Source organism: Oncorhynchus keta, chromosome 16, assembly GCF_023373465.1.
Source record: "Oncorhynchus keta strain PuntledgeMale-10-30-2019 chromosome 16, Oket_V2, whole genome shotgun sequence".
Lineage (NCBI taxonomy): Eukaryota > Metazoa > Chordata > Actinopteri > Salmoniformes > Salmonidae > Oncorhynchus > Oncorhynchus keta.
Genome location: NC_068436.1, coordinates 14,564,634 through 14,576,820, shown reverse-complemented (window position 1 = coordinate 14,576,820; position 12,187 = coordinate 14,564,634). Strand labels below are relative to the sequence as shown.

Genomic DNA, 12,187 nt, shown 5'->3' with positions numbered 1-12,187 from the left:
TGTGTGTCCTCCATCACCCATCAGTCCTAAGCCCTCTAGTGTGTGGTTGTCCATGCTAATCAGACCATATAGTAATACACAACTACCCAGGGATACAGCAGGGATGGAGAGAGTGAGAGAGGGAGAAAGCATAATAGAGAGGGAGAAGAGGAGAGAGAGAGAAGAGGAGAGGGAGGCACGGAGGTGTGGGGAAAGCGTGAGAGAGGAAGAGAAAGTGAGAGAAAAGGTAAAACATGACAAGAAGAGATATAGAATTAACCTTCTGATGAAGGCACAGCTCTCAATTAGGATTCCATGCCACTCCTCCTCTCTCTTTATCCCCCTCTCCTCCATCAGGTAAATAAATAAAGAAGTGGACAGGGAGGACTTCAGTCATTGACACAATGCAGCTAGTCTCAAATGGACGCCTGGCACCACACTACCTAGGATCATATTGTTCTCGGGGAGAGTGGACTGACTATACCGTACTCCACACAGGATGGCCTTTCACATAGGGACATTTAATAGGGAACACACTATTTATCCGGCGTTAGCTTATAAATAATAGTCAAATGGTAAGTACAGAAATGACTGTACCCACAGTAACCAGGGGGGCTTAGCAAAGGGTCAAAGGTGTTGCATGTAGAGAATCAAATAAAGAACCATTGTTATTGTCATCTAACATTAATCTACTGTTAAACCACAGCAAAAATATATTCTTGACTGTTTCCAGTCTGACTGCAGGTACAGGCATCTTGATGCTAACTGTGCGGAAGACAACAAAAAAAGAAGGCTAGTGATTGGAGTCACCCTCCGCCACTAAATTCATTTTTTTAAACGAAAGCTGTCATAAGAGATGCAAGCTGGTGGATTGATGGGGGCATTGGGAGGTTGGAGGAGCGGCTAAGAGGCTTCATTCTCTGTTATTTTGGGGGAGTTTAATGGTGGGGGCATAAAAGAATAGATGTACTGGCCTTGGAGAAAGACAGAGGGGGAGATGGAGAAGTCTCAAGGACGTCTAGCTAGAGTTGTATGCTGCTGACAGGTCTGGACTTCTCTCTCTCTCTCTGAAAAAAGAGAAGGGAGGAGTACGACGAAAGGAGAGAGACCAGAAGGAGGGATGCTAACAGACCATCTTCATCTGTCTGGACATGTGCTGGTTGGAAGAGAGCAGAGAGCCTACTGTGTCTGTAGCTACCTGAAGTGAAGTGTGGGAATCTCTCAGTGAATGAGCACTACACACCATTATAAAACCCCCACGTCAATGCACACCCTCATCCACACAAAACTAAACTAAACACAAGGCCTGAGCCCTGATGATATTCTACAAGATTTCAGTCAAGTGACAATACAGTATTAACACAACTAGTAATAGATTCCTTAGTTGTAATCCTTCTGCAGGGACTGAGTCACTCCTCATAAGGTCCCCTGGACCTGCCGTTCTCTGTGACTCACAACCTGACATACCAGTGGGAGTGTGTGGGTGTGTGTATAGATATGTGTCCCTGCATGTGAGTTGGCAGAGTAGAGGGGAGGGTGTGGGGGTGTGTGTGTATATATGTATGTGTCCCTACATGTGAGTTGGCAGAGTAGAGGGGAGGGTGTGGGGGTGTGTGTGTATATATGTATGTGTCCCTGCATGTGAGTTGGCAGAGTAGAGGGGAGGGTGTGGGGGTGTGTGTATATATGTGTCCCTGCATGTGAGTTGGCAGAGTAGAGGGGAGGGGGTGTGTGTGTATATATGTGTCCCTGCATGTGAGTTGGCAGAGTAGAGGGGAGGGTGTGTGTGTATATGTGTCCCTGCATGTGAGTTGGCAGAGTAGAGGGGAGGGGTGTGTGTGTATATATGTGTGCATGTGAGTTGGGGAGGGGGAGGGTGTGGGGTGTGTATATATGTGTCCCTGCATGTGATGTGAGTTGTGTCCCTACAGAGAGTAGAGGGGAGGGTGTGGGGGTGTGTATATATGTGTCCCTGCATGTGAGTTGGCAGAGTAGGGAGGGGAGGGGTGTGTGTGTATATATGTATGTGTCCCTGCATGTGAGTTGGCAGAGTAGAGGGGAGGGTGTGTGGGTGTGTGTGTATATATGTGTCCCTGCATGTGAGTTGCCAGAGTAGAGGGAGGGGTGTGTGTGTATATATGTGTCCCTGCATGTGAGTTGGCAGAGTAGGGGGAGGGTGTGGGGGTGTGTATATATGTGTCCCTGCATGTGAGTTGGCAGAGTAGAGGGGAGGGTGTGTGTGTGTATATATGTGTCCCTGCATGTGAGTTGGCAGAGTAGGGGAGGTGTGTGTGTATGATTTATTAGTACACTTTTCAGTATGACCCACATGAGGACTTGACCCCTTGAATCAGTGGCTGCAGAGTGGTGATGCTCTGAGCTCTATCAAAGATTCACCAAACCCCCTTTCTGTTAAGTCTCACCGACAGGCTTCACCATGGTGACCCCCCCCTGCACGCCGGTCTTGGATTGGCTTCTCCCTTACTCTTCCTCCTACCACCTCTGTTTGTGTGGCTTAGTACTGAATGGGCACAGAGATCCTTGAGGGGCTTGTATCTCATCTCCTCAGACCTCATAATCACATTAGCTGTCCTGAGGGGTTGAGAGGCTGGGCGAGGCAGGGTCGGGTGGGGGTCATCCAGGGTGACTGGAGCACATGGACAGGGTCTAGGGGCCATCCTGGGGCCTCGGTGGCCCAGCAACCCCAGCCAGAGCTCTGATAATCGGGCAATTAGAGGACCGGCGTGGGCCTTGAAGTGGTTAATGGTTTAATTAGTGTTATTAGAGCTGGAGAACGAGGGAGAGAGGAGGGAGGGAGGGACGGACGCACGGCCTCCGAAAGGCTGGCTGGAGCTTGACCTGGGGCAGGGGGAGAGGAAGGACAGCCGCCACCATCACGACACACACACACACACACACAGACGCACTTGCTGTAAACAGCCCCAATTACCGCCACACAGAGATGGTCATATTTTCAATGTGGAAATGTATGGGCAAAGTGGTACAATGCACCAGTCATTATGAAATCCAACCATGCAACTGTTTGAATTGTCATAAAGTGGTGTTTCAGTAATACAGGGGATTCTCAGAGTAACTGTCTGGATAATGAGTGGTGCTGGGGTGATACTGGGAAACTGGGTTAATGGGAGCACTGGGGAGGGTCACTACCCTTAGCACAGAACACAGCTATGTGACTGACTGCGCCCCTAGGAGAGAGACAGAGGGAGAGAGAGGGACACAGATGGAGAGATGAGAGGGAGATATGGAGAGAGGGAGGGAGGGAGGGAGGGAGGGAGGGAGGGAGGGCAGAGGGAGCAGGAAAAGAGGAAAGTGCAATCCGAAAGCAGAGAAAAGATGGTTGAAGGAGACAAGAGAAAGAACTGGGCATCGGGAAGAGACAGAGGGAGAGCGAGAGAGAGAAAAAGTGAGAGCGATAAAAGAGAGAGAAAGAGCGGAGACACGGCTCTGCACGTTGCACCCTGGGAAGGGAGACAGTCGGTTGGGCGAATTAACTATCAGGACACCCTTGACACTTAGAAGCCAATCAGATTTTAATTAACTGGTGGATGGTGATGGAGGGAGAGACGGGTGAGGCTGGCACAGGCTAATTACCCTCTGTATCTCAGCCTGCCTGCCACAGGCACCACAGGGACAGCCACAGAGCATCCCCATTCCAGGGCCAGGGGAGGGGAGAGAAGGGCTATCCAGGGCAGGGAGCCCCAAGGCTGGGTAGATGTGTGAGTGAGATGGGAGGTGGAGGCTCTAGAGGTGGAGGAATAGAGGAAGAGGGGTGGAGAAAGAGAGGGTTGGCCAGAGTTGAGGCCTCGTGTCTGGATAGATGTGTGAGAGAGCGAGGAAAGGCCTGGGGAGGTGGAGATGTGGCTGAGGAGGGTGGGAGGTTACTGTAATCAGCTGTGAGGGCCAACATACTGGCTGCATGTCTACATTATGAGTGTCTGTCTGGAGTGTGTGTGTCTTTCTGAGTGTGTGGCTCACTATAGTAGTCTGCCCAATGAATTGCATCTGTCTGTCTATCTGTCTGACAGTAAGTGTGTATATGTCAGTCTATCCATGATGTGTGTGTGTGTGTGTGTGTGTGTGTGTGTGTGTGTGTGTGTGTGTGTGTGTGTGTGTGTGTGTGTGTGTGTGTGTGTGTGTGTCTCACCGTGGAGGGCTGTCCTAGCAGAGGAGCTGGCCTCTGCGGGGGAGGAGGACTTGGAGCGCTGGCTGAAGGGGGATTGTCTGAAACGCTCGTCCATGAAGGGGCTAGGAGTGGACACACAACCACACACAGACACAGTCAGAGCAGTATCATGCTATAACAGCTCCATAACTAAAACAAATGCTTACGTTAAAATATGATAGCAATATGCAATCAATATGGAATTGTTTTTAAATAACGTTGCAGAGCTCCAGGCCTCCCAATCTCAATGCTAAACCATAAGCCATATACCAAAACAGACTAACTGTAGAAATAGCAGCTAAGCGGAAAAGAAGCCAACAAGGTGAAAAATCTGTTGAGGCACTTTACCCTAATTTGCTCCAAGGACGCCGTACTCCTATGGCTGACACTGTAAAACACCTTTCACTGCACCTATCCAGTGTATGTGACAAAACAACACCTTTCACTGCACCTATCCAGTGTATGTGACAAAACAACACCTTTCACTGCACCTATCCAGTGTATGTGACAAAACAACACCTTTCACTGCACCTATCCAGTGTATGTGACAAAACAACACCTTTCACTGCACCTATCCAGTGTATGTGACAAAACAACACCTTTCACTGCACCTATCCAGTGTATGTGACAAAACAACACCTTTCACTGCACCTATCCAGTGTATGTGACAAAACAACACCTTTCACTGCACCTATCCAGTGTATGTGACAAAACAACACTTTTCACTGCACCTATCCAGTGTATGTGACAAAACAACACTTTTCACTGCACCTATCCAGTGTATGTGACAAAACAACACCTTTCACTGCACCTATCCAGTGTATGTGACAAAACAACACCTTTCACTGCACCTATCCAGTGTATGTGACAAAACAACACCTTTCACTGCACCTATCCAGTGTATGTGACAAAACAACACCTTTCACTGCACCTATCCAGTGTATGTGACAAAACAACACCTTTCACTGCACCTATCCAGTGTATGTGACAAAACAAAACCTTTCACTGCACCTATCCAGTGTATGTGACAAAACAAAACCTTTCACTGCACCTATCCAGTGTATGTGACAAAACAACACCTTTCACTGCACCTATCCAGTGTATGTGACAAAACAAAACCTTTCACTGCACCTATCCAGTGTATGTGACAAAACAAAACCTTTCACTGCACCTATCCAGTGTATGTGACAAAACAAAACCTTTCACTGCACCTATCCAGTGTATGTGACAAAACAACACCTTTCACTGCACCTATCCAGTGTATGTGACAAAACAACACCTTTCACTGCACCTATCCAGTGTATGTGACAAAACAACACCTTTCACTGCACCTATCCAGTGTATGTGACAAAACAACACCTTTCACTGCACCTATCCAGTGTATGTGTCAAAACCACCTTATGCCCACCATGTTGCTGTCAAAACCACATTTCACTGCACCTATCCAGTGTATGTGACAAAACAACACCTTTCACTGCACCTATCCAGTGTTGTGACAAAACAACACCATGTTCACTGCACCTATCCAGTGTATGTGTCAAAACAACACCTTTCACTGCCCACCAGTGTTGCTGACTTAAAACAACACCTGTTCACTGTCTTACCTCCAGTGTATGTGACAAAACAACACCATGTTCACTGCACCTATCCAGTGTATGTGACAAAACAACACCTTTCACTGCACCTATCCAGTGTATGTGACAAAACAACACCTTTCACTGCACCTATCCAGTTTATGTGACAAAACAACACCATTTCACTGTCACCTATCCAGTGTATGTGACAAAACAAAACCTTTACTGCCCTACCAGTGTTGCTGTCAAAACAAAACCTTCACTGCACCTACCAGTGTTGCTGACAAAACAAAACCTTTCACTGCACCACCATGTTGTGACAAAACAAAACCTTTGCCCACCATGTTGCAGTGTACGTGACAAAAACAAAACCTTTCACTGCACCTATCCAGTGTATGTGACAAAACAACACCTTTCACTGCCCACCATGTTGCTGACAAAACAAAACCTTTCACTGCCCTACCAGTGTATGCTGACCTGCAAAACACCAGTTTTTGTTGTTGTTGTTGCTGTCTTACCTGCTTATGCCCACCATGTTGCTGTCTTACCTGCTTATGCCCACCATGTTGCTGTCTTACCTTATGCCCACCATGTTGCTGTCTTACCTGCTTATGCCCACCATGTTGCTGTCTTACCTGCTTATGCCCACCATGTTGCTGTCTTACCTGCTTATGCCCACCATGTTGCTGTTTTACCTGCTTATGCCCACCATGTTGCTGTCTTACCTGCTTATGCCCACCATGTTGCTGTCTTACCTGCTTATGCCCACCATGTTGCTGTCTTACCTGCTTATGCCCACCATGTTGCTGTCTTACCTGCTTATGCCCACCATGTTGCTGTCTTACCTGCTTATGCCCACCATGTTGCTGTCTTACCTGCTTATGCCCACCATGTTGCTGTCTTACCTGCTTATGCCCACCATGTTGCCGTCTTTGTGGTCGTTGGCTTTGCTGACTTTTTCTGCAACACAAAAAACACCACCACCATATCAAAGAGGGTCATTAACAACAATGACAAATCATTAACAAGCCTTTTGTGGTCATGACGGAACCACAAAGCAGTTATTCAGAGCATATTGATTATTCAACGTGACCGAGTGGTCAGTATTGGTCTGATACTGCTCTAAAAAGGAGCAATCTGGGATCTGGGAATCTGTTCAATGGTCCGTCCTTGCATCCAGAGCACCGTTTGTGAATCTGAGAGGGGTAACATTTCCCGAACCATTTAGCTAAAAGACCAATCCCAGATTGTAGCATATAGTAACATTGTGTTCATAGTAACATCCTGTATATAAAAACCCAGGAAAGTTGCATGGTTGTCCTGTTGCCTTGGTATATACTGTTCAAAGAGATCATATTCAATTACTAGAGGGGCTATGTCATAAACCCTCAAAGTTCCAGAATGGTATGAAAATGGCAGCCATCCAAACCAGTCTAATTGGAATTAATGGTAGTAGAGGCATAGGTGATGCATTTCCTGATTTCACTTATGCAGAAAAATAAAAAGGCATGTGATTTTTTTTAACTTAAAATAATGTCATATAATTATAACGTTTGTACAGGTTTTAGACTGTATAAATAGCCTATGAAATATATGTAAAAGGACCATAAATGTCTCAGTTTGTTTTCTTGGAAAGCTGTGAATGTTTATAATATGATACAATATCAGTACTTGTTGCATTTACAACTTGTCTAAATCCTATCAACTGATTTCAGCCAGTGGCTGTGGATTGACTGCATTGTTAGTATGGAATGTTAGCATACTGGTTCGAAAAATTAGAAAGTTAGAAAAATTATTGGAATCATTCCACTTAAACAGGCTAAAAACATACTGTGCAGACAATCTTCAAAATTATTGTTTTACACAATATCTCATCAAAGCACACTGGTTGACCAACTCCCTGAACAAAATGGCTGACCTTTTATGCTGTCATAAGAACTTTCATGTCCATTCTAGTATTCAAATGTGCAATTCTATGGTCAGAGTAATAAAACCCAGGGAAGGTGTTTGGTTGTCCCTTGGCTTCAGCAGCCTACTAGTGATGACCTCATTATAGCAGCCTCTTGCTCCCTGGGTGGCACTGCTCTAGTCGCTGCCCCCCCAACCCCTCCTCGCCCCCCACTCCCTAACACCCCTCTCCGTCAAACGGTTCGCCAAGGACAGAGATCTCTCCGCGTTGCCATGGTGATGCCACACGGGAGAAATGTAGGGGTGTGGGGCTAGTTGGGGGGGGGGGGCTAGTGTGTGCAGCCAAGTGTGCTTGAGCCGGCATGTTTGAAAAGGAGTCGAGGAAGAGAGAGACGAGGGATAGAGAAGGAGAAGAGGGAGGGAGGGAGGGACGTGGGGGAAGACAGGCACTTTGTAGACACTGCTCCCCATGGGGGCTTGTGTGTGTCTGCGTGCGTATCTGTGTGTGTGTACTTGCGTGCTCATCGGTGTGTGCATCTCTCTCACTGGAGAGAGATTTTTTGCCACAATTTCCAAGGTGCTACTGTATGAGGCATTTAGGCGTAGCAATCAGAGCTGGGGGGATAGGGCTAGGGAGCATGGCCTGGGTCTCCTGTACCCCCCCCCCACAACCCCATCTTGGGGGATGCAGGTTCCACTTTAGTGCTCTGCCATCAAGCAATACAAACAGCTGTCTGCCGCCTCAATGTCATGGTCACAGCCAAGCAGGGAAGAAGTGTTTATAAAACCTACAGATCACATTACAGGTAATATATAGTGTCCCCTAACCACAGAGCCCCCAGAGGATGGAAGAGAAACATATAGGTTTTATGGCTAAGTATCACACCACATTTCAAGGTTGACACTGAGCACTGAGGTACCAGAGAGAGGTGTGTGTGTGAATGTAGTCAGGGAGGTGTGTGAGGGTACGTGTGTGTGTACAAGTGTGTGTATGTTTGAGAGATTGTGTGTGTCATAAGTGTGTGTGTGTATCATAGAGAACATTGCGCACCTGAGAGTTGGAAGAGGAGCTCGGAGGCCATTTTCACTGATATGTCCTGGGAGAAGAGGTCTTGCTTCTGGGGGCGGGACAACGCTTCAGGGAGGCTGGTCATTGGCTCGCTCTTCTCACACACCCCTAAAGTGCTGAAGGCCAGCAGGTGAGTAGGGGGCGGGGCCGGGCCACTGGCCGGGTCCACCTCCATAGGCTCCGCCTTCACCGTCACCTTCTGGTAGTGGGCCGCGTCCTTGTTGCTTTCTGGGGTAGGGGATTGGATGAGAGGGACAGTGAGTGACAGGGTTGAATCTATGCATTCCTGTGAAAACTCCTATCTACACCGAGTACACCAAACATTAGGAATCAAATCAAATGTATTTATATAGCGCTTCTTACATCAGCTGATATCTCAAAGTGCTGTACAGAAACACCTCCCTAATATTGAGTTGGCTGTATGTCCTTTGGCTGGGGGACCATTCTTGATAAACACGGGAATAAGGGATCATGGCTTTAACCTGGATTCACCTGGTCAGTCTATGTCATGGAAAGAGCAGGTGTTAATGTGTATATGTATCCTTTTCCTTATAGTTTGAGAAAAGCCAGTTCTGTTTTATCCAGAAGGTTATAATATATTTATACCGCATACAACTCTACTGGCTTTCCTCAAAGCTGACTAGTAAGTGGATTTGATTCCCGGTAATGTCCTAATCTCTGCATTTTACAGATGATGCATGGATGTGTCTCGTTCTCAAAATATAGATAGCAACGTTCATTTAGCTTTTTAAGCTAAGCATTTAAGCTAAGTTCACCCTACATAGACTTCATATTACCTCATGGATGTTCAAAGAGAAATAACCTTGAAAAAAACCTTGTTAATGCCTTTAACAAACCCTGAGGACATTCTGTACATTTAATCAGACAAGATCTCTCATTCCATTCGTACTTCAATCTCCATCCATCAGGAGCACTCTAAACTCCGGACTGTCCTCACTCAACCTCCCCGAAATAATATGAGCCTGAATCCAAATGAAAATGGTTGGAATTCCCAAAATGTTTAATAAAGCCATAACATCCATTCAACCCCTAAAGCGCTCCGTTCCTGAGTGGATATTGTCTAGTTATGTGATTATGTAGGGCTAGAGGGCATCACCAGGTCACACACTGGCTCAGGGAGCTAGGCAGCCGGTACAGGTTCACTGGTGTGTGTGTATGTGTGTATATATGTATGTATGTACGTGTGTATGTGTGTGTGTGTGTGTGTGTATATATAATATATATATGGTTCACAGAAGCACACAACATACAGGAAAGGGGATAGTGTATGGTGTGTGTGTGAGTGTGTGTGTGTGTGTGTGTGTGTGTGTGTGTGTGTGTGTGTGTGTGTGTGTGTGTGTGTGTGTGTGTGTGTGTGTGTGTGTGTGTGTGTGTGTGTGTGTGGCTCAGTGAAGCACACAAAACAGAAAATATGCTACCACCATTAAATATGAAACAGTACAACAGTAACCTCATTCCAGCCCTATGGGCATTTTGAAGAGTAGGGGGTGTTATGATGCTGTGAACTCAAACGCTTCCTTGAAAACCTTTCAAACCTTTTGCTTCAGCTGCCGTCAAACGAAAGAACACTTCTGATTCAACAGCGGTCGTTGTCTTTTCATATCAAGTTTTCGTAAACCAGGGCATCTCTTAGGAGATTTGAAAAATCGGGGATGAAATAAAACAACAACGTTGGTTAGAGAATCCCTAACGGAGGAAAAACCTCCCCGTAACCTCCCCCCAACCTCCCCATCGCTCTGGTTATCAGACAGTGTTCAAGAGGTTAGCCAAATAGCAGACGCTAAAAATAGTCCCGGTGGCCGGCAGTACACGGCATCAGGATCTCTGAGGTAACAGATTTTGACTGTCTCATCCAGGTTGTGTGTGTCTGTGTGTGTGGTGAGGAGCAGCAGGGGGTTCCAGCCATGCTGACACGGATGCTCATGGTGATTATGGATATATGAAATTGGGCCAGTAGCGAGGGGGGAAGAGGTGGGGGGGAGGTCAGGAGTACAGGAGAGAGATAGAAGGAAGTTGGTGAGAGAAAGAGTGAGAGGGGGGAAGGAGGGAGGGGTGAGAGGGTAGGCTGAGGTCAGCAGTGTAGGAGAAAGAGAGCGATAGACGGAGAGAGGCAGGGAAGGGTGAGGAGGCAGCGAGGCAGTAGTAACCCAGGGATGACCCTGCCCTCTCTGTGACCTCTCCTGGATGGCTGAGCCTGGGAGGGGCGAGGCTAGTCACCGTTGTCTGAACCCGGCCTACATTGTGTGTGGCGAGGTACAAGCCTGAGTGGTGCGTTTACATTCGGAGTTGAAAGTATGTGCGAGTGCGCCAGTGTGTGTGTGTGTGTGTGTGTGTGTGTGTGTGTGCATCATATCAAATTTTATTTGCCACATGCTTCGTAAACAACAGGTGTGGAACAACAGTGAAATGCTTACCCAGGTGCATGCTAGAGCACCAGTGTGTGTGTGTGTGGTCAGCCCAGTGTGCCTGTGTGTTTACATGATGTATGTGTGTGCGTCCATCTGAGTGCGTTCTCTTTCCGGACCCAGGTTTTGGGGGCGGTGGTAGCCTAGCCGACCCCACGTCACCCCCCCCATCCATCTGGAGACACAACTGACAACCATCGGCCGACTAATCCCTTAATCAGGTGCCCAGAGCCTGGCAAGAGCAGAGCGGTCTGGAGGAGGTGGGGGTAGAGAGCACTGCGAGGCCGGGGTCAACCAAGGGACAGGCAGTCTCACGCACTCTCCCGCCTGGGGTTCACCACCCCTGCCATCAGGGGCTGAGCGTACTGCTGAGCCACACACACACACACACACACACACACACACACACACACACACACACACACACACACACACACACACACACACACACACACACACACACACACACACACACACACACACACACAAAGCGAGAGAGCTGGGATAAGTACACTTGCGTCACAGCTGAGATTCATTGAGCGGTCAGACGGTCACACACACAAACATTTTGCCCACACACACACACACACACCACACACGCTCAGAAAGTAAATAAACACACTCTCACAGTGAAAACACATCAAAGTAGGGGGTCTAAGTGGCCTTTTTTTGTGTCAAATTGCATGGCCTTCACTTACCTATCTAGCACAATAAAACACACACACTACACACGCCACTGTATGGCCAGGGCTATGACATTATGTTCTGGTGACATAAAAAGATGAATCCTGTTCCTAAGTGTGTGTGTGTTTGTGTGTGTGAGCAGTGGAACACAACACCAGTTCACCTCTAACAGCAAGTAGAGGGGTTGTGACCTGACAACTCCCACTACCTCTGTACTGTCGTGTAGAATCTCTCACTTGCACAGCTCTGACTGATCATATACAGTGTTGTATGGTATCATACACTATAATGCTCTCAATGTACACAGGCAGGCTATGTACAGTCTAATGCAGTGCTCTCCAACCCTGTTCCTGGAGAGATACCC

General features: G+C 47.4%; 1 protein-coding gene and 1 long non-coding RNA gene across 26 annotated transcripts in view; both read right to left on the bottom strand.

The window, feature by feature from the left end:
- Positions 1–12,187, bottom strand: part of LOC127907959 (zinc finger protein 827-like) — a 115,830-nt gene that overhangs the window by 1,831 nt on the left and 101,812 nt on the right. For 3 of the 16 annotated variants that reach the window (XM_052464734.1, XM_052464732.1, XM_052464731.1), the window contains 3 exons: positions 8,696–8,941; positions 6,642–6,696; positions 4,145–4,245 (listed from right to left, as the gene is read on the bottom strand). In XM_052464734.1, the coding sequence (XP_052320694.1) occupies positions 4,145–4,245; positions 6,642–6,696; positions 8,696–8,941 (402 nt within the window). Of the gene's footprint in view, positions 1–4,144; positions 4,246–6,254; positions 6,697–8,695; positions 8,942–12,187 lie in introns of those variants that run through there. The other 13 variants (XR_008065731.1, XR_008065733.1, XR_008065735.1 and 10 more) reach the window with 13 other exon arrangements.
- LOC127907961 (uncharacterized) lies at positions 4,259–6,155 on the bottom strand. 10 transcript variants are annotated; one of them, XR_008065751.1, is made up of 4 exons: positions 5,807–5,895; positions 5,591–5,642; positions 4,934–5,481; positions 4,259–4,853 (listed from the first exon to the last, which is right to left on the bottom strand). It is a non-coding gene; the product is annotated as an uncharacterized LOC127907961 (long non-coding RNA). The 10 variants fall into 10 exon arrangements; XR_008065745.1 differs by having other exon boundaries at positions 4,934–5,533; positions 5,603–5,642; XR_008065747.1 differs by lacking the exon at positions 5,591–5,642 and having other exon boundaries at positions 4,934–5,133; positions 5,214–5,533; positions 5,807–5,879.